This window comes from Notechis scutatus, chromosome 2 (genome assembly GCF_049901735.1).
Source record: "Notechis scutatus isolate UNSWTSFEM ecotype Mainland chromosome 2, rNotScu1.2, whole genome shotgun sequence".
NCBI lineage: Eukaryota > Metazoa > Chordata > Lepidosauria > Squamata > Elapidae > Notechis > Notechis scutatus.
In genome coordinates this window covers 234628779-234651811 of record NC_142010.1, presented here as the reverse complement: position 1 = coordinate 234651811, position 23033 = coordinate 234628779, and the positions used below count along the sequence as shown (strand labels likewise).

The 23033-nt window shown below is 38.3% G+C and overlaps 2 protein-coding genes across 3 annotated transcripts in view; one reads left to right on the top strand and one right to left on the bottom strand.

The window, feature by feature from the left end:
• The window catches only part of POLK (DNA polymerase kappa), a 31771-nt gene extending 31390 nt beyond the window's left edge, over window positions 1-381 (bottom strand). The window contains exon 1 of the mRNA XM_087958274.1: window positions 281-381. The gene's annotated coding sequence lies outside the window, so the exon portion shown is untranslated. The remainder of the gene's footprint in view (window positions 1-280) is intronic.
• Window positions 382-619: 238 nt separating this feature from the next.
• Window positions 620-23033, top strand: part of CERT1 (ceramide transporter 1) — a 73567-nt gene continuing 51153 nt past the window's right edge. For both annotated transcript variants that reach the window (XM_087958273.1, XM_087958272.1), the window contains exons 1-2: window positions 620-1067; window positions 10875-11009. In XM_087958273.1, coding sequence (XP_087814399.1) covers window positions 972-1067; window positions 10875-11009 — 231 coding nt within the window. In that variant the 5' untranslated portion in view covers window positions 620-971. The remainder of the gene's footprint in view (window positions 1068-10874; window positions 11010-23033) is intronic.

The window sequence follows — 23033 nt, the reverse complement described above, 5'->3', positions numbered from 1 at the left end:
TAGCTTTTTTCCTGCCCATTTCATATATTTCCAGGAGATCTACATGCATCCACCTAGTAATTTATCAAGTAGCAGTTTCAGTTACGAAAAAAAAAAGCCCTCGTTGTCTTTTCTTCGCTTTGTGTATATGTAAGAATGGTGCAAGGATATAAATCATTCCCTTTATAAGGATGGCGTAGAAGGGGAAATCTAAAACCCATGCAAAGGTTAAAAAAAAATCTCCCACAAAACCAGTTCCTTCCTAATAACATACAACGCAGCCATAAGCTCCCCAACACACCTCAGTCCCAAGAAGCTTCACCAGCCCCCGTTTCCGCAATAATTAAGTCGCACCAAGATGGCGACCAATTGTGTTTTCAAAAAAAAAAAGAGAGAGAGAGAGAGAGAGAGAAAAAAGAAGCGACACCAGTATTTTGCGGAAGCAAACCCAATGCAACAACCAGGAAACCCAGATAATTTAAGGGGAGGAACGATTAAAGCCCGCCGCCCCGCCCGCTTTCCGAGGAGGCGGTGCGCCGACAAACCCCTTCAGTCGACTACAACTCCCAGCATGCCCTCGTTCTAAAGACTTACTCCGTCTGGTGAGAAGGCTTGGCAAAAAAAAAAAAAAAAAAAAGAGGGTGGCGAGAAAGATGGCGGCGAAGGTAGTAGTACTAGTAGCAACAGCCGCCGCCACAAAGTTGATCTGAGAGGAGAAGGCGAAGAAGACGCGCGCTTGGGTCCGCTGAAAGGCAGCTTCTAATGGTCAGGGCTACCGGCGTGCGCGGAAGGGTGTGGGGGAGCTCGGCGAGCTGCTGTGCCGGCGGTGGCCAGAAGGGGACAGACCGACGGAAAGGCTCTGAAGGTGGCTTAGGCTGGGACGACGTAGCAACAGTAGCGGCTCCGGAGCAGCGAAGCGTCTTAAACCAGGTAGAGAGCGAGCTCCGGTGGTCTCGGCGTTTCGGCGAAAGAGCAGAGAGGGAAGTGCCTCCATGTCGGACAACCAAAGCTGGCATTCCTCCGGCTCAGAAGAAGATCCCGAGACAGAGTCGGGGACGCCTGTTGAGCTCTGTGAAATCCTCAGCAAGGTAATAATAATAAAATAATATAATAATAATAATGAATAATAATAATTAATAATAATAAATAATAATAATAAATAATAATATACATACATACATACATACATACATACATACATACATACATACATACATATTTAAAGCCCCTTCGTTTCCTTTCTCCGCCGCTATGGCTCCTCGGGCTCAGCCTGGACGACCGCCTCTGCCTTAGGGAGCGCCACTTTTCCTTACCTGAGCTGCTGGGGGTGGCAGTTTCTCTCGGGGGGGCCCTCAGTGGTTGGGGGTTTCGGGAAGGCATTTGGGGGCAGGACGGAAGGGTGGCACCGTCACGCTCGGTCTTCCGCGAAAGAAGCGCTGGCTGCTGGCAGGCAATGAAGAGAGCCTGACGTTGAGTCACCTCGCGGGTGCCCACCGCCCGGGGGTAGCGGTGGTGGCGCCGGCCTGCTGTCGGACTGGCTTGCTAGTCAACGGGAGGTCCCCGCACGTTTCCTCCGCCGCCCACCTCCGGAGCTGGGCTGTGTGTAAAATAGGCGTAGTGCGAGTACATAGGAAGCGCTTCGTCGCCGCAGTCGGGGGAAAAAAAAGGGCGCTGAGGATCTTTATCCGAGGAGGGGCTGCTTGTCTCCGAAACGATGCATTCGCTGAAATGTCACTTGTCCCTGGGGAACTTCTTTGATAGCTACGGGATTGTTTGCTTGAAAGACTTGCTAAAATAACTTACATGCGTGGGTCTCTTTTTGGTTTTGGTTTTTCTTGTGGTAAAAGGAAGAATCCTTATTCATCCATCTCTTCGCAACTGCCTGGTAGAGAGTATTGTTGCAGACCTCACTTGTAACCATTGGATGAGTAAATATGAGTAAATATTTTGGTGACAATCTTTGTTTTTTGGTATATACATGAAGAAATAGGTAACTTCACTGTCATCCCCTGAAACAAAAAAATCACAAGATTTCTTTCTATTTTTGTTTTAATAAGGGGAAGAAAAACCATGTGTGTATGCAATAACAGTATAACAGATTGTGGCAATATCCGACAAGAGGTCCGTGACCTTTGGGCAAAGCGTCAAATAGTGTCATCAAATAGGCTGGCTGGAAGATGGAAGACGTAGTTCTTTCAGATTTCAGTCTCTCTGCTCTTTCTAATCTGTATTATGAATCCTTGCTTTGAAATTAAAAGGGATGGGCATGGTTGCTACTTAGCTAGAGATCACTTGGATTAGAAGTTTGGGGGGGGGGGGACAGAAAAGGCAATGGCAAAGAGTTCTGTATAGTTGCCAAGAAAATTACATTAATGTATCCATAAAGTCATTTGATGTTGAGCATAGTTTAAAGGAAATCTTAACAAATTTTCTGAAAGTCATCCTAGGGAGAAAATGTTGCAACTCTGAAATTGCCTATTTTAAAAATGTAGCAAATAGTTTAGGAAACTGTGTATTTTTAGAAACTCTGGCTTGTGAATTGCACTGGTACAATCTAACTAGCACAATTATTTGCTAATAACTTTCATAAATAATAAATTGTCTACATGTTTCCTTCAAATATTCTTAAAATGTAGATAAGCTCTCAGATATAGTTTAGTATTCTGTAACAGTGAGGAAGCACTGCTGATTTATTAGAAAAATCCAAGGGAATGCCTTTGTTATAAGAGCTCAATAACCTCAAGTAAAAGCTAAAAAGTTCATTAGGTTGTAGTATTTTACTATAGATGGCCCTTAGAAATGTGTAACTGGCTTTACACAAGAATTATGTATTAGACTGGGATCAAGGAAACTGGTTGAAGTCCAGTGTTGGAGTTCTCCAAGTTACTTTAAGTCTTATTTCACAGGTTGTTGGTTGAAGGATAAAATAAAGATAATCTGCAAAACAGCTTCAGCCCATAAGAGCTTTATCATAGGAGTTGCTCTTTCTACCTGCTTAGTTTGACTGCAGTTGTAAAGAATGGGTGGAAAGAACTGCAGTGTGTATTCCAAGAACTTCACAATGCCTTATCTAGTCATGTTGTTTTCCATATTTTTATTAATACTTTTGTTTGCCTTTTTGTAAGTTCGGAGCAGATAATTCAGAATGAATAATACAGTAGTGGTGCCTTTTCTCTTAAGTTCAGAGCAATATTTATACATATTTACAAGTTCTTTCCATTGCATTAAATGTACGCACCTGCTAATACAATTTTAAAGAATTCACAAAAATTCACAATTCTGTCATCCAATATTCATGATAAAATTTCCTTGAAGATACAAGTATGATCTATTTGATATAGTCATTGAATTCTGAAATGAATTCTCTTAAGCACTTTATAGCAACTTTAACTCAAAGTTATATTAGTTTATGACACACCAAATATTTACATTATAATTTTATTTCAAGATATATAAGGTTGCCAAATTGAGCAGTGTACAGCATAAAGAGTAATTAACAACAAATAGCCAATATATACATACAAAAGCTAAATATAAAATGGCAATCAAGTACAAGGCAAAACAAACCTCAGAAGGGGTTTCAACCCCTTTCAACCAACCCCTAACCCTTGGGAGAAGAGCCAGGGGTCTCAAGCGCTTTCCCAAAGACAAGAAATGTTGGGGCTGGAACCTGTCATATACTGGGGATAGGATCATCATTCCAGTGAGCAGGGACAACCCTGGAAAATATATGCTTTCTACGTCCCATAAGATGTCAAGACTTTAAAAAAAGAATATGTAGTGTGCCCTGCCTGTGAAAGTATGTGGGGTGGGCAAATCTTTTTGGGAGAAGAAGGTCCCTCAAATATAGTAATCTGTTCCTACCGTATATCATGTAGGTCTTTTATAGTTTTCCGGGGCTAAGGAACAGTTTTAAAAGAGTTAAAATGTTTTCAGCTCCAAAAAGCTGCCCAGAGCCTTTTGGAAATTGAGTTGCATATAAATAATAGTAATAATTAAATTATTTTCCTACTGAACCATCCACATGTAATAGAGGCAGGAACTTTACTCAACTTTTTCCTAACCAGACTATTTTCTAGATTAATTAAAAGAGAAAGTACTTGCCTTTAGTCATAATCTCAAAAGTCCAACATAAAAGACATATGGGAAAAAAAGCGGCTTTGCTTTCTCAGGTTACCATTTTCTCATGACTTCCTAATATGAAAGTAGATGATGATCTATCAGCAAAGGACCAAAGTCCCATTCCCCTCTCTTCTGTAAATTAATAGCATGTTGAACCTGTTTTGTTGTTAAAGGGAAACTTTTTTAGAAAGATTATTGCTCATGCATCTGCTGCATGCTTTGTATTCCACTTCTCTGCATTTTTCAAATATTTTATGTATTACATTTATATGCCACCCATCTCATCAATAATACAATTCTGGACAGCTTACAAAATGATAAAAATATAAACAAAAAGAGTTGAAATTAAGACTTAAATAAGATTGTGGGAATCCATGGTGTTCTGAGCTTGGTTGCTTTCTTGCAGATGTTTCATTACCCAAATGGATAACATCAGTGCAATGTTGGATAATTAAGTGTCTGTAAAAAACCATCAAGCTCAGAGAGCATCAAGGACCCCACAGTTAAATCATGAGCTACAAATATTCCCTTCTATTGTTACTTAAATAAGAACTAAAATGTAGTGGGACTAACAGCAGAGGGTCTTCTCTGTTATCCTGTCAGCCACCTCCAGCAAAGAGCATGCCCATCAGGGCCTCAAGCCAGCTAGCAAAACCAGGTTTTAAGGCCCTTATATAAGGCCAGAAGAGTGGGGGCAGATCTCCCCTCCAGTGGCAGGAACCATTGCAGAAAAGGCTCTTCAAAAATATTAGACAAACAATTGTTCAAGGGATATTTTTATATGCAAACACACATGTCCCACAGTGTTTATCTTACAGCATTTCCATCTATTATAGTCTAATGTAGTCCATTGAACATAGTATTCTGGAGGGGTTCCCGAAGCGAAAAAATGTTGACTACTTTGTGGTCAAATATTATATAAATCCAGTCAATGTAATTGTTTTATAGTATTTTGTGCAAACTGCAACAATTGTATTGGTTAAGAACTGTGATTCAACTACTTGTAGCTTGACATTCATTACTGTAAATGATCAAGAATTGATAAGGTTGCATATTTTGTAGCATTTAAATAATTTTATGGAGTATGTAATTTGTCACTATAAAGTGTTTAGATGGCCAAGAACAAAGCACTGATATTAAAGACCATGTGTCCTTGAACCTATCTTCTCCAGGCAGAATTTTCCCATCATACACAATCTGTTCAGGACACAATGCTGCAAGTATCCACTCCTTGAAAGATCAAAGAGTTGACCTACACCTAGCTGAGTAGCAAAAGCAGAACTCATTTAGCCCATTTCCAACACTTTCATTAGTATGGACATTCTCCAGCTTCAGTAAAGTCCATCACAAAAATGTCAGTGTCTGGAAATGTGCTTTCTCCGTATAGTCCCTTGATTGTGGAACAGTTTACCCTCCCCCCCATGGTCAGAACATAAGCACCTAGAATCTTCCAAATTGGGTATGAAAATCACTGCAAAAAATAAAATGTGCTAGATTATGCATCTGACTAAAAGGACAAAAAATTTGCTTGTCTGTCTACTTGTTGGAGGCTTTAACAACAGAAGGCAAAAAATAAGACAGTAATTGGAATGCATGGTTCCAATTGATGAAGGTGTGTGCTGCTGAGGTCTGGCATGTTATAAGAATATTCCAGTTAAGGTTATGAAGCTGAGTCCATGTGTCAGGATTCTGGCAGTTACCCCAATTAAATCATTAGTCTCGAGCCAAACTCCCAAAACTTCAAAGGATTTATTGGAAGTCAACATGTCAGCATGACTTGAGCTTAGCCAACTCTGAGACACATTTTATAGTTGCCACCATGTATATCACTATATGAAATTATTTACAAAAAAATGAGTACAAAGTTTATAGTATAATTGAAATAGTATTAATGTCAAATTTATCACATGCCTACATATGAATTCCATTCCATAATGTAGCTTGAAGAATGCTGTACAAGTTAATGTAAAAGGGATCATGTAATTTAATCAAAGCTGATTGCATTCTGTGCCCAAATGAAGCATAAATACTTTTTTATAATGTGGAAATGTTACTATATAGCAGATGTAAAATCGTAAAATTAAAAAATATTTAGGTCATTGGATCACATACCCTATTCTGGGCAAGAATCCAAATTAAAGTTTTCACAATAGATAGTCCAGCACAACAATAAATGCATGAAGAGGACTTCTGTCCCTCTCATAATAAATGATTGCACTGTTGCCCCTTATAGTGCTTAGAAATTTTTCTTAATACTCATTCAAAATTCCTTCCTATAATCTAAATTTATTACTTTGGAATGATAAAGAAATAGCTATTGTGTTTCTGTATGACATTCAAGGTTTTTACTTCCAAGGTTTACAACTCTAGCCTATTCAAGATTCATTTTAAAGGTCTCCTAATCCAATTCACTGTGTTTCAATAATATTTTGATCAATTTATATCCAGTATACTTCACTTCATTCCAGCAGGCCATCACCCAGATAACTGTCCTGCTTCTTTCTAAACTCCTTATGCTCATCTAACTCCAGATGAGGATAAGAACCTAAACAAAATAATCAGGCAATCAGATATAGAAGCCCAAAGTGTTGCAACAGAGGTGAGATGGTGGTAGGAAGCAGTCCTTCTGGTGTGTATAATTCAGTCCTTAAATTGAAGGTTCATCTACCCAACTATGAAAACACTACTAGCTCTGTGTGAAAAGTTAGAAAACAGGAGTTCTCAGTTTACAGAGAAGCACTGGGCGCAGGGAAGTCTATTCAGGGAATTGGGGTTGTTCAGTATCAGCTATGCTGAAGTGGAAGCTGGCAATTTCCAATGAAATTCCCATCTGAGTATAATCTGGTATTGGAATTAGAATTCCATATGAACTTAAGTTTACTTACATGCTGCTCTGTCTTATTGTGAGGTTTGCTGTGAACCTTGACTTGGACTACAAACACTGCCTTTTTGCTGAACTTTAGCCACAGATAGACCTCTATTTCCTTCATACTTAGATACTTTCAAATTATTCCTATAATGGGTGTTTGAACGTACATGGATTGGACTAGCTTGGGTCTCTGAAAATTCCTTTGGCTAGAATCTTTTCTTGGAAGGAGCACTACTAGTTTATTAAGAATTTTAAATGTTGTATGCATTACATAAAATAAAGTCTAAAACTTAAACAAAGATAGAAAAAGAAAAAAATCAAAAAAGAAGAGTTGCTTTTTAAAGATGCTTAATTTCAACCAACATGAGCTCAGGGCCCTGCTGCTTCTTTAGCCCAATAATCTCACAGACATCAGAACATGTGCACACAGCCGAGATTTCAAGAGTAACAGAGTTGGAGGGGACCTTAGAGGTTTTCTAGTCCAATCTTCTGCTCCAGCAGGAGATCCTATACCGTTTCAAACAAGTGGTTGTTCAATCTCTTCTTTAAAATCTCCAATGATAGAGCACCCATAATTTCTGAATGCACACCGTTCCACTGATTAATTGTTCTGTCAGGAACGTTTTGATTTCTAAATTGGTTCTCTCCTTGATTAGTTTCCATCCATTGCTGCCTCTGCTTTCAGGTGCTATGGAGACCCTCTCTTCTTTGTGGTAGCCCCTTAGATATTGGAACACTGCTATCATGTCATCCCCTAGTCCCTCCTTTTCATTAAACTAGACATACCGTTCTTCTTATGTTTTAGCCTCCAGTCCCCTAGCGTTACTGACTCTAATATGCAGTCCAAATTCATTAGATCCAGCCCTGCTGCTGGCTGGGAATTGGGTCTTACCTTGCTTTCCATCTGCCTTGAAGGAAAACACACATATACTCCCCCCCCCCCCGAAAGACATAATGGATACTGACCCCTCCACTTATATCCTAACTTGCACCTTGGTGTTTGTTTTTCTATTGTATCTCCACATTACCTGGACAGATAGCTACTTTCCACTTAAGCTATTAAGTACGAATTTTATGAAATGGAATTTCCCCATATTCGGTACCATTCCTTTGCCCGATAAATTTTCTACTTTAAATTGTTCATCAATTGACTCCAGTCTGAGAGAGGTAGGACAGAACTTCAAATCTTAAATCTCAGAAAACAAATATCCTATCAACACTTTTTGCACAACTAGTTTTTCATCTTGCATAAATTGGAAGCCTCCAGGTTCTCTGTCTTCACAGTTATGGGGATATGGTTGTGTCAGATATCATATTTTTCAGAGTATAAGAACACTTCCCCTCCCCTAAAAGAGGGTGAAAATTTGAGTGCGTCCTATACACCAAATGCAACTCCACCCATAAGGCCAAAAACACAAGGCACAGAGGCAGCGATGGTCTGTGGCCATCCCTGCAGCCTGGAGCAGCTGATTGGGGGTATTCCAGGAGGCTGATCCACCCGCCAATCAGCTGCTCCTGCTGAATCAGGCTGTAATAATGTTCTGAGGCTGACCTGGCTGTTCACTATTTGCTGCAAGGACGTGTCAGAGTTTGCAGCAGAAATCACATCCAGAAAGCACACACAAGTAACTGATTCAGCAGGATTCAATAACTTCTCTTTATATATAATATAACACATGAAGTAAATATACAATACCAAAAGCAGGTTTTCCAACGGTAGTAAAATACAAGCAAAACATAAGCAGAGGAGAGGAGTTTCAGTTTTAGTTTCAGAGCAGCATGCAGCTTTAGTACAGAACAGTTGAGCTAAGCCACGCCCAGGCTCCCTGCTGTCTCCTTGCTCACACAACAAATACTGTATCAGTTTCCAAACAGCCCTCAACTCTCTCACAAACTGATAGGACGCTAGCCAGATGAATACTGATGGATGCTGGTAGGCAGAGGCAGAATTTTTTCCTCCTTATTTTCCTCCCCAAAAACTAAGGTGCGTCTTATACTCCAGAGTGTCTTACACTCCGAAAAATGTGGTATTTTGCAATGTATTGATTAGGGGGACAGAATAATTTTCAGTGGAATTGATTAGTCTTGAACATTCCTATTCTGTGATCTAGACAGATAGCACAATTCATGAGCTAATTGTCCTGGTGCCGGTACATCTCCCTCTCCCCAGTCAACAATTTCCACAGCTCTTATCCTTGCTTTCTTTCAGAACGCAATAGTATCTATCTGTTTTTAAGAGATTCACTTTCTTGTCTCCTGTTCAGCAGAACATAATTTTTTATCTAGAAGAATCAAAATCTGTTTTTTTCTAGGAAAGACCAAGAGTTGATGTTGTGTTCTACTAGTGCAGAATACTTTGTGTTTCTGATTCCAGTTTTCCTTCACTAGATTGTTTAATTTTCTTTACTGAGAATAGCTTCTGTGGTTACATTTCCTTTGTTTGATCTAATGCATTTTTGTTCTCTTTACTTGTTAAGGCTGAAACTGACAAAACAGGAGTGAATGGTTCATAGATAGGATAGAACCATTGGAGTATAAAAATGTTGCACAGGTGGGCCCTAATCTCAAGGCTGGAAAGTGAGTGACCACACTTCCATTGGAATTTCAATTTCTGTGGAAAAAAGCAAGAGGAAAAAACGATGTTTTAAATCCTAGAGCAGACATATATTTAGGATTGGATGCAGTCTTCACTTTATGCAAGACTTTTGTCTGCAATAAACTGACTTATTTAGCTATGTTGAAAATGTGAACAAGTCACATGAGTATTGGGTTAAGTATCTAAAGAATAGAAACGTATTGCCAAACCTGACATAATGTATGCCATTTATGAACTAAAGCCAGTTGTCCATAACTTTTACATTTTTAAACTGTTACAAGTTTGCACTTAATAGATAATTAATTTTAGGCAAGAACACAAGCATGCCACAAACATTGCAAGTCATAACTTCTGAGGTAATGTATATTCACCTTTAAGTTTGTTCTTAAGTCACCACTATTAGAAAGGCTTTTCTTTTTTCTTCTTTTCACAGGCTCTTAATTTAGCTAAGAACACATTCTTCACAGAGTGCATATTTATTAGAAATTTGCTTGCTAAACTCAGTTGCAAAATTCCTGTGAAGTCACTTCCTGGAAACTGAAAATATTCCATTTATAGTAATGTACAAATTTATTTTAATATTGTTATTGGTAACAATAGTTGCACTAGAAGTACTAATAGTATAGTTTTTGTTCTAATATTTAGACAAGAATGTGAAATTTAAAAAGCACAGAGGAATGGACTAAATATTCTTCTGTAATCTGATACTCTTAATACAGAGGTGTCAAACTGACGACATGCAAGCCGCATGCATCACGCACAGGCCACGCCAACCCCAGCTCCGCAAAGGGAAAAACATCAGAATACGTCATGTGACTGCAACATGACGCGGCGAGTTTGACACCTGTGCTCTAATATAAATGTTGGATTAGAAATGTCATGATCCCCCACCAGTTTATGGAAATATGCAGTATATGAGGTAATAATATCACTATTGTAGTGATATAATTATCTGGAGTTCACTGTCAAATTCAGCAGACCTGGGTTGTTATTGCTGTGATGCTTTTTAGTAGTGTTGGTGATTTTTAATTATCTCTTGGAAATAAGCCTTTCAGAATCTGGTTTATATAGAGTTTTTACAAGATTTTCAGTTTTCTCTAAGGTTCAAGAATATTTCACGATTATTTCTAGCTGTTATTTTTAATACATTGAATGTTTGCAGTTACATTTCATTCGAATAAATAGGATTCATTTTATTAAAATAAAATTTAATAAAATATATAAGAAAATTATTATCTGAGTATAGTACCACATAAAAATATGCTTATTATTTTGCTTAATTCAAAAATACATATTTATTCTTTTTAGTGGACCAACTACATCCATGGGTGGCAGGACCGCTGGGTGGTATTGAAAAACAACACTCTAAGTTACTACAAATCTGAAGATGAAACGGAATATGGCTGCAGAGGCTCAATCTGTCTGAGTAAAGCTGTTATCACAGTAAGTGTTTTCTTAAAGCATGATTAGCCTTCCTCACTGATATATTTAATGTACTTCTCAATAATGGTTGAAACAAAACAAATTGGTTTAATCTCACATTGGACAAAGTGGTAATTTTTAAACTGATCATAGAAAATATTTCATGTAAATCAAGTTTCTGAAATAATTATACATGTGAAAAAAAGATGCTTATAGATGTATTATACAATTTAAAAAGACAACTTGTCTTTTTAATATAACAATCTTTTAAATATAAAATTAAAGGAAGAAATGAGCTATAATTGTAAATGCAACCATTAAGAAAATAAGGCATTTAAACTTGTATTAAATAGGGCTAATTTTTGTTTTAAATCTTCAGTATGTTTTAAAAGACATTTGATAAAGATATCTGAAGCCTGATTAACATTTTGGCAACAGAAGCATAAGAGTTATTGAAGTATTGGTGGTGCTATTTGGTTGTGCTAATGTATCAGGAAGTATTTGTTTGTTAATGGTCAGATGATTACTTCACATGCTACTGCTGGCTTGCCCTGGGAACAGCAATAATAACATAAAAGCTGTTTTTGTTCTGTCATTATGATTGTCTCCTTGATCTGCTAACTGACCAACTTGAGAATAAAGATGCAGTATCAACTCCTCTATTATTGGCAGGAAAAAGATACGGCAATAACTGCAATGCACAGATATTGTACACTTCCTTTATGATTTCAACGGAATTAGAATAAGATGATAACATTCCTACTCCTCAAGGTTTTACAGTTATAACCATGTGCATTATATATTAAGGCAGCACCCCCTCCCCCAACCCCACCCCAAAGATTTTGGGCACCAGCGACCAGTTTCATGGAGAGTTATTTTTCTGTGGCCTGGGGGGGATGGTGATTTTGCATGCTTGTAATCTTATTTTTCTATGTAAATTGTTATTTAATAATTGTTTTAATTGTTTATTATCTGTTACCTAAAGTCATGTAAGTCAGCTGGATAAATTTAATAAAATAAAATAAATAAAACTTAGGCAGATTCATTTGTATGTACTCAGTTTTTGGAAAAAATATACCACATTGGTATTTTATGAATTTGAAATTAGCATAATTTAATGCCATTGTTTCTATTCCATGGGTAAATTGCTAGTTTCATCAGACATAGAGGCATATAAGCAGTGTATGATAAGTAGGAGCCATGGTGGCGCAGTAGTTAGAATGCAGTATTACAGGCTAACATTGCCCACAGCCAAATGCTAACATTTGTAATCCGCTCAGACAGGGCTGTAAAGCGGGGGTCGCCAACCTTTTGGACCTCAGGGACCACCAAACTCCTAATTTTAAATCCTGGGGACTACTAATATGAATTTTGACTGACTGTGGCTTGCTGACGTTGGCGGGAGAGAGAGAGAGAGAGATCTGATCTAACCTCTCTATCTCCCTCCCTCCCTCCCTCCCTCCCTCTCTCTCTCTCTCTCTCTCTCTCTCTCTCTCTCTCTCACACACACACACACACACACACACAAAAACACACAGAGGCAAGGGTGGGATTCAAATTTCTTAACCGGTTCTGTGGGTGTGGCCTAATTTGTGGGTGTGGCTTTATGGTCATGTAACTGGCTTGTATGTAAATATTATAAATATTTATGTAAATATTGATTTTTTTAATAAAAAGATCAACTTTTACCCAATATCAGGCAAAGCAGGCAGGCAAATTGAGTTGCTCACAGAATCACAGATTCACTCAGAGATCTATCTTTCTGCCATTGGCTACCTGAGTCTGTCATATAAAATTTGCTTGCAAGCAAACTCACAAAATTAACTCACTACACACCTTGTATGTAAATATTGAATTTTTTTTATAAAAAAAGAGCAACTTTTACCCAAAATCAGGCAAAGCAGGCAGGCAGATTGAGTAGCTCATAGAATCACAGATTCATTCAAAGATCTATCTTTCTACCATCGGCTACCTGAGTCTGCACTGAATAATAGAAGCTTCAGTCCTAAGGAAGGTTCGGCTCTGCTTAAAAGCAGAGCTGAAGATCTAAAGATTAGCTAGAAAGCAAAGACATCCAATGGTTTCCTGCTTTCTAGCTAATCTAAATCTCCCAGCACATCAGAATAGCTGATGGTTGGGGTGGGGGAGGAAAAATAGCAACTTAGTAGGCAAGTTTGCCAGGTAAGGAGTAAGTGGGTGGGGAGGGTTCTCGCGGGTGATGTGGGTGGCGCAGCCTTGTGTTCCTGTGCAGCCTGGATTAATTGCTTTGGGGGGGTGTTCTGGGGGTGACATTTCTCTGCGGACCACCAAAATTTTTTGGGCCATGGCCCACCAGTTGGCGACCACTACTGTAAAGCACTATGGAGTGGTATAAATCTAAGTGCTATTGCTATGATAGTCTGCTGTAAGGTTATACATTGCTTTACAAATTTCAAATGTTTCTCTGTTCTTTGCATTCAAATGGAAGATTATCCACTGAATGAGAATTTTGGTTTTAGAAGTTATTGATTCTAATTTGAGCCACATAATTTTTAATGCATTTTTTATAATTCTTTTATTGACTAGTAAGCATTTGTCAATTCTTATTATACTTATATGTTTAATTTTTAAAAGTTAACAGTATTTAAAGGCAGAAATGAAACCATCATGAGCTGTGGTGGCACAGTGGTTAAAATGCAGTACTGCAGGCTACTTCTGCTGCCTGCTGGCTGCCTGCAATTTGGCAGTTCAAATCTCAACAGGCCCAAGGTTGACTCCGCCTTCCATCCTTCCAAAGTCAATAAAATGAGGACCCAGATTGTTGGGGGCAATAGGCTGACTCTGTAAACCACTTAGAGCACTGTGAAGCAGTATATAAGTCTAAGTGTTATTGCTATTGGTCTTGAACAAATAAATATACACTGTGTTTATTAGTTTTAAATAGATCTATGACCTGATTAAAGAGATTTTAATTGAGCAATGAGTTTTACATTTGCATATATTTACATGCAAATAAATCAGCACTGCATGCACTTATCTCACCAGGCATCATGCCAGTTATGCTATTTTGTTTTAAGGGTTTTTTAATGTCATTTATCTATATAGTACCAGTCCAAAACATGGTTCTATATTGAAATGAAGGAGTACTCTCCAAATTTTATGGAAAACTGTTAGGGGCATATTTCCCCAAGATACCATGCCGAGCAACAGGCGGTTTTGTTTCGCCTATTAAAAAACAGCTTATTTTGCTGCCCAATAGCAATAGCACTTAGGCTTATATATCCCTTTACAGTCCTCTCTAAGCAGTTTACAGAGTCAGTATATTTCCCCCAACAATCTGGGTCCTCATTTTACCCACCTTCTGAGTCAACATTGAGTCTGGTGAGATTTGAACTTCCAAATTTCAGGCAGCCAGCAGGCAGCAGAAGTAGCCTGCAGTACTGCACTTTAACCACTGCCCCATTGTGGCTCTTTGGCAGGCTCTTTGGCCTATAGATCTGAATGGGAGCTGCTTTAGGAACAACCCTCAGATGACTCTGGACCCTCCTGAAACGAGGAATTTTACGGATTGTAATTCCCAATAGGGATGGTCAGAGACTTGTGTCTCTGTCTTTCCTCTCAGCTGTTTTTTTTTTTTAAAGTACGCTTGGGTTTTAGCTGCACTGTTTGAATTTACTTTTTTTATCTTGATTTTTCTCTTAAAATTGTCTGGTTGAAGGTTAATTTACTTTAACCCCTTGCTGGATTTTAAATGTGAATTCTTTAATGTTTTTTCACTGTTTCACTCAGCTTTTCTGAATTACTTCCGCTTTTTCCGTATGGAGGTCAACAGAGATTTCCTGGTAATGGAAGTAACCTGTTTGCATTTTCATTTGCATTGGATTTTCATACAGGGATTTCACATTTTCTTAACTTTTAAAAAACTCTGGTCTTAATTTTTCATGTTCCATGGAAATTATTTCCATCCTTTAATCATGATAAATATCATCTCAATACTCTCTATGTATTGTACTCTCTATGTATGTACTCTCTACTTTGTCACAAGGAACTATTTATGTGTTATGAATGCCCAGTTACAGGGCTATATTGAAATGTACCAAGTTATAGATAAAGCCCTCTGGGCAGACTTTGAAAAGAAAGAATGCTTTTTAACTTACAAGTTCAAATTGAAAACTTTGGTAAAAAGTTAGATGAAATAACAAGGGTTTTGAATCAACTTAAAGAAGATGTTCAGACGCAAGCCAAACCAAACTCAGCACTGGATGGATTGAAATCTAAATTGCTGTTTAAAGGAGAAGGATCATGGTATGGAAACTTCAGGTTCATTGAAGAAGGTTGAAGGGGATACAGATTCTACAGATTTGGATTTAATAGTATCAATTAGTGATGAACTCAATTTTCTTAAGAAGATTGATGGTGATTGGGGAATGGACTTAATACCGTATCTGGAAAACAATTTGGGCTGGATTTTTCGGGGGAAATGGATCAACAAGAAAGGTTTATGATTTTGGGGAATAAGACACAATTGTTGGGAAAGTTTTCAACCAAAATCTTAAGCAGAAATTTTATTATTAAGAATCAAATGGGGTTATTTGATCCAAGACAGATGATACATAATGATTGCGATGATTTGTGCCAGATAAGAAAGCATTGTAGGCAATTATAGATTAAATACAATAATACATTGTTAATAGAGAACTTTGCTTTTTGTTTCACCCATTAACTACTTTGCCTTTATATATAGTAGCAATAGCGCTTAAACATATTCCGCTTTACAGCCCTCTTTAAGAAGTTTTACAGAGCAGCATATTGCCCCCAACAATTTGGGTCCTCATTTTACCCGCTTCCAAAGGATGGCAGGCTGAGTCGACCTTGAGCCTGGTGAGATTTGAACTGCCAAATTGCAGATAACCAGCAGTCAGCAGAAGTAGCCTGCAGTACTGCACTCTAACCACTGTGCCACCACAGCTCATATATAGATAACAGAACAAATTGGTTGCAAATAGAGGAAGAAATTTATACATTTTGTGCCTGCTTCAACTGGGGGGGGGACACTAATATTGTTCCAATATATTTATCAATATTCAACTAGAAGGGATAATATAAGTATATGTGTTTTTGCCTTTTGTCTTTTTTAATGTGCAATGTTTCCTTTCTAATGTTTTGTCTATTTTATCTTTGTTTTGTTTTTGTAAAATTTCTTTTTTCTTTTTTTGGAATTTGTATTTTATCTTACTTTTCTGAATAAAATAAAAAATACTTTAAAAGTGCTAGGAACTTTTGATAAATGATGATTTAAAAGCTTAGAGAATATTACAAGGCAAAATTTAAATTAAATATGAAACAACTGAAGAGATCTTGTGGAGCACTGAAATTCTGCAGTTATCAATATACTGATGCTGTACAGTTCTTTTCTAGATTTCTTCCTTAGTTAATGAGAATGAGTTCTGGACTGGTGCCTTGCATCATTAGTCAAGTGGACATAGAAATAAAGATTTTTCCAGGCAAGATGAAAATATTCTTTGTCAATAAATTGATTGACCCAGGAATAGAGAATAATTCTGTTTTTAAACAAAGTTGCAATCTCCTTGAAAAATTAGGTTTCTTGGAAACACCTGGTCTTCCTGTTAGATTCCAAAATAGAAATTTTATCCAGCTTTGGCTAACATGTCAAAGACACAGACCAATGGATGAATATTATAATTGTTTTGTAGGACTGTACTGGAACAGAAATTAAAATAAAATTGATTTTTAAAGTTTCTGCAAAGCCACCATGTATAACCAGTTTTAAAGTGCCTTCCCATATTTCTTTGCCGTGTTCACAGGCTTAGAATTCATTCTGGAGATAATTTGTCAGTTATTTCTTTGAAAGCCCAAGCAAAGACTATATAATTTGGTGCCCTTCATATATTTTGGATTGCCTTCTTCCTTCTGGCCATTAACTGTGATTACCAGTGAGGTGTTGTCAATGCTGGCTCAAAGTATAGGGCATCCCTAGGCTATATTGATTCGTAAACCACCACCTGCCCTTGTGAAGATTTGCATTTTTGGAATGATTCAGAAGGCCGGTTGGCACTGACATTCCTTAAGCTTTGGCACCCTAGACAAGTATTTATTCAGCCTTAACTAAATCCAGCCCTGCCTGTTAAATCCTAAACAAGTTTTCAGTGTGATATGTAAATAGAAACTCGGGTTTTGTCTGTGGTTTCTTGCTTTGTTCATGTGTCCTACCTAAATATCTAACTAATCCACAGAAATATAAGGAAATAGCAGCTGCAAAAAAGAAACGGATCAAATCAAAACTTGTCCATACAAACCATGGTTTGCATGTCTCACCACGTGGGTGTTTTTTTTTGGCTCATTCAACAAACCATTGTTATGGAAACAAAAGATAATGTATGATCACAGTAATATGTAATTGTACAGTTACATTTTTAAAAAGTCTGGTCATTGGTCTGCATAATGTTAGAATAGGCAGTCATTCTTGTAACTGAGAAACAACTCAAAGCCCTTGTGAAATTACCTCATAACTGATGGAGTATATCATACATTGGTGTGTAAAATCACTCCTTAGAGAGATGATAAAGTTCACATACCGTATTTGCCGGCGTATAAGACGACTGGGCGTATAAGACGAGCCCCCAACATTTCCACTCAAAATATAGAGTTTGTTATATACTCGCCGTATAAGACGACCCCCCCACTTGGAGGCATGTTTTTCAGGGCAAAAAAGTCATACGCCGGCAAATACGGTAAGTTGTAACACTTGGGGTATTCTGGATATAATTCTTGATTGACACCCCCAACCCCTTTCCCCCAAACTTACAAAGCCACCAAAATGCTTTAGAGAGGCAGCTTCGCCTTTCTCAGACTGGCACTCAATTCCTCTCCCTTTCTTTGTGACACCGTTGAGCGATCTGCTTTTTTCAGGGGAAAATAAATAAATAAAAATAAAACTGGACGAAAAACAGTCGAGTTGTTTCTTAATATCTTTCCACCTCCCCAACCAATTTGTCTCCAAGGGTGCACCACACTGATTGCGACATTAATTATTTCAGAGAGAGGGGGGGGGGAGAGAAATCTTTGCTTCCTACTGTGGCTTTTTCCTGCGCATCGTTTTTTCCCTTGGCTTTGTGGTTGTTACTTCTTACAGGGAGGGATAATGAAATACCCACGCTGGGAGAAAGCGGAAAGGATGTCTATTTTCCTGCTCACTAACTTTCCAGAAAGCGTGGAGTTCCTACCCCGAGACTTGCCAAAAGTCCAGTTCATTCATTTGCTACCTTTCTCCAATGAGATCCAGATCTGTTTCCACAACGCGCTTAGGATCTTATCTTATTATCTTATTATTATCTTATTAGCCTTGCTCGGTCCGTCCAAGAGAGAAGGCAGACGGTTTTGCGCTCAGGGAGAAAGGAAAAGAGCCTCTCGCTCACGCTGCACACTGCCCCCCCCTCCACCCCAGCAACGCTTAGGAAAAGAGTTACACAAGCATCCTTTCCAGAAGTGAATCGGGGGAGGATTCGAGCAAAGGCTGAAACCGGGAAGAGAAAACTTCCCAAAGAAAATCGCACGAGCAGCATCCCATTCCTGGGAGAAAAACAAAAAACAAAAACACGAACTCTTCCCGAAGCACAAAAGCAAGGATGGCGCTTTCTCAGCTTTGAGCTGCGTCGCTGCTCTCCCACCCTCCACTCGTCCCCACGTGCGGCGAAGTTTCTGCCACTGGGGGGTGGAGGGGGATGGAAGGAGGTGAGGGATGGGGGCAAAGCCTGGAGCCTGCCTGTCCGCTCGCACGAGCGGAGTGGGTGGGTGGGGAGGAGGAGGAAGAGAGACTCCGGCTGGGCTTGAAGGGGCTTCGCAAGTTGCGGAGCTCCGCCCCCGTCGCTCTTGCACCGAGTGACAACAACATATTTGCCGGCGTATAAGACGACCTTTGTTATATACTCGCCGTATAAGACGACCCCCCCACTTGGAGGCATGTTTTTCAGGGCAAAAAAGTCATCTTATACGCCGGCAAATACGGTACTTCTGTTTTCTGGCTATTTTAGTGAACTGAGAGGGAAGGATAAATGAAAGAATTATAAAGAGAAGTTTTAAAGTGTTTGTATAATTACATTGAATATTAAATTTTACTTCTCTTTACTGAAAAGGCAGAGATTTAGTTCCTTTGTAAGATGTATACATTCTATAAATGTTAGTATAAGAATTGCTTCCTTGCTTTTGAATATTCAAAGCACCTAGAATTCTAAAATCATTAATAGATTATAATTTGTTAATCTATATATAAAAGCCAAATACCACTTACGCATCATCACAAAATCTCCAGAACCGTAAAGCCTACACACTTGAAATTTGGCACGTATTTGGCTTCTAGGTCCTCATGAAGAAAGGATTTTTTGAAATGACCATCAGAGCATTAGTATTTCGTATATTATTGTTAACACACTCTGATGCTAAAGAGTTCTACTCCCCCTTCACACCTGAAAAGAAATCTGTTCCAAATGCAAAACACAAGCAGAGGTGAGGACTTTCAATTTCAGTTTTAGTTTCACAGAAGCAACCAGCTTTAGTGCAAAACAGTTGAGCTAAGCCTCACCCAGGCTCCTTGCTGTCTCCTTGTTCACGCAGCAAATACTGTTTCAGTTTCCATGTTCCAGTTTCCAAACAGCCCTCAACTCTCTCACACACTGACAGGATGCTAGCTAGATGAATACTGATGGATGCTGGTAGGCAGAGGCACAATTTTCCCCCTTTAGTTTCCTCCTCAAAAACTAAGCCCGATCACATAGTTTTGTAGTGAAGCATGGGTATAGAGCTAGTTAATAGCATTTCCTAAATGTACAGCTTTTTCAGTAAAGTATTCATTAAAGCTATATTTTGTATAACAATTTTAACTTGAGAAGGTGGGGGAAATGGTCGACAGCCTATGTAGATTAGTAGACAGTGGAGAGATCAGCTATGCATAGTTAGTAATAGGCAGGGGTGGGATTCTACCAGTTCGGACCAGTTCTATAGAACTGGTTGTTACGATTCTGCGCAGTTCAGAGAACTGGCAAATCACATCACTGGCTGGCCCCTCCCCTCCCCACCCACCCCACCCAGGAGGCTTCCCTGAGGCCTAGTCAAGGATGGTATTCAGGGGGTTGGGGAAGGGAGAAGTGGCCTGAGAGCAGAGCTGAACCTTCCTTAGGACTGAAACTTCTATTTTTCAGTGCAGACTCAGGTAGCAGATTGCAGAAAGGTGAATCTGAGTGAATCTGTGATTCTGCAAGCAGCTCAATCTGCCTGCCTGCTTTGCCTGATTTTGGGTAAAAGTTGCTCTTTTTAAAAAATAAAAAATTCAATCTTTACATATATATTTACAATATTTACATACAAGCCACGCCCAGCCAGTCACATGACCACCAAGCCACACCCACAAATTAGGCCATGCCCACAGAACCGGTTGTTAAGAAATTTGAATCCCACCCCTGGTAATAGGTGAATCAGTTGACACCTTATCTCATAAATGTCAGCCTAGCCCAGGTGAAGCAAAATACAGGAAGAAGTGTTTTAAATCATTCAAAGAAACTTTGTCTTAATAAATGAGGCATAGAAATTTGTCTTAAAATTTCCAAGATTCAGCAAGATTTATAGGAAAAGTGGGGTTGGTGTGTGTGGCAGCTATAAGCAAGTACACAGAGATGGCTCAAGAAAACAAAATCAGTAAGCAGGGCAAATTTAGAGAAATAAGAAATATTTTGATTTAAGCACAACACAGACCTACAAATCAAGAACCTAGTATAAATTTCTGGCTAGAACGTTTTTAGCTATTTCTGTACAGTTCCAGTTTTACCCCCTTATTGGGACTCAGCAGTTATTATATGGAGTTCAAACCCACTGCCAGGAATTGAAACTAGTGCTCAGCATTTACAGGGTTAGGGTTAGGATTAGGGTTATGATATTTAGATGTGCTATCAGAATGGGTGTGGGTGTGTGTATACATACATATACACATACATAGCATACAAGTATACATGTGTATGTGTGCATGTGTATACACGCACGCACGCACACAAACACACACAAGATATAAAAAGTCTATACATTCCTGTTAAAATGCCAGGATTTTGAGAAGTAAAAAAAAACCGCTGAGAGAAATAAAAAAAATAATCATCTTTAATATAACATATAAGGTGTACGATTCAATTGAAAGTAAACTGAAATATTTTAAGGGGAAAAAATAAAAATAAACTTAACAATAACGTGGTTGCATAAGTGTGCACACCCTTAAACTAATACTTTGTTGAAGCACCTTTTGAAGCCATTCCAAAACTTTGATCGTGAACCCATTCTTTTGTTGATTTGCTTTGGGTCATTGTGATGTTGAAATTCCTCTTCATCTTCAACATTTTAACAGAGGCCTGAAGGTTTTGTGCCAAAATTTACCGATATTTTAAACTGTTCATAAGTCCTCCACCTTGACTAAAGCCGTAGTTCCTGCTGAAGAAAAGCAGCCCCGAAGCATACTGCTGCCACCTTCATGCTTTCCTTTGGGTATTGTGTACTTTCGATGATGTGCAATGTTGTTTTTGCACCAAATGGCCATGTTTTTGGAATTTGGCCAAAAAGTTCAATCTTGGTCTCATCAGATCACAACACATTTTCCCACATGCCCTCGTCAGACTCCATAGAGTTTGGAAAATGTAGCTTGGTGTGGATATTTTTCTTTATATAAAAAGGCTTCTATTTTTCCATTTGACCCACAGCCCAGACATACGAAGAATACAGGGCACTGTTATCACATGTAGCATACAATCAATGTTGTTTTTGCCAGAAGTTTCTGCAGCTCCTTTAATATTGTTGTAGGCCTCTTCTCAGACCAGTTTTCTTCTTGCTTTTTCATCAATTGTGGAGGGACATCCAATTCTTGGTAATGTCACTGTTGTTCATATTTTCTCCACCTGTTGATGACTGTCTTCACTGGGTTCCATGGTATATCCAATGCCTTGGAAATGTTTTTGTATCTATCCTGACTGATACAGTCCAACAATAAAATCCCTTTGATGTTTTGTAAGCTTTTTGCAGACCATGGCTTTTGCTGTAAGAGTCAACTGTGTAAATGTCAGACAAATGATTGCAGGAAATACGACTTCAGCAATAGAGTGGTCAACGTCTGGAATACTCTACCCGATTCTGTAGTCTCTTCCCCAAACCCCAAAAACTTTTTCATGTATTCACAACTATGTATACACTTATACTTATTATCTTGTAAACAATTGGCAAATCAAATAAATAAATAAAAAATAAAAATAAATAAATAAAATCCTACTAGAACAACTGGATTTTATATAGGCTTGATCAGAGTCATTTTAATGATGGGGGTATGTACTGACAACTATTTAACATTAATTTGAACGTGATCGGTTATTTCCATATCTCTACTTAGGATATGCACATTTATGCAACCATGTTATTGTAAGCTTGTTATTATTTTTTCCCTAAAATATTTTAGTTTCTTTTACAATTGCACTGTATAGCTTATATCTTATATTAAAGGCAGAAAAAATTCTGAAGTGATTTATCTTGGTCTGATTTTTTTTTTACATCTCAAAAACCTGACATTGTGACAGGGACGTGCGGACTTTCTATATCCATTGTAATCCACCTTAAGCTCTCAGAGGAGGTAGATACAGGAGTTACAATATATAATATCTCTATGCATGAGACTACCTAACTTCCAAAGCCCCCCTGTTTGCCCCCCTTCCACCCAGTCTTCAGAAGCAGAAGAAACTGGCATCCAATTTTCTGTGTATGGTATGCACAAAGACCATCTCGCCCTTGTGGAAATAGTTATTGGGAATGTTTGAAACATGTAAGGCAGTTTATATTTGTAATTTCTGTCTTGGAGGTATTGTTTTTAAACTGTGTATTACTTGATGTTTCAAGTTAAAAAGTATGCTTCTTAGTTCAACCTCTAAGTTCTAATGTTTGCAGATTATTTTACAGATCTTTGTTCTATGTTTACATCATGTGTTTTTCTTTCCTAATTTCAAAAAGTCATTTTTTCAAACTTTTTGGTTA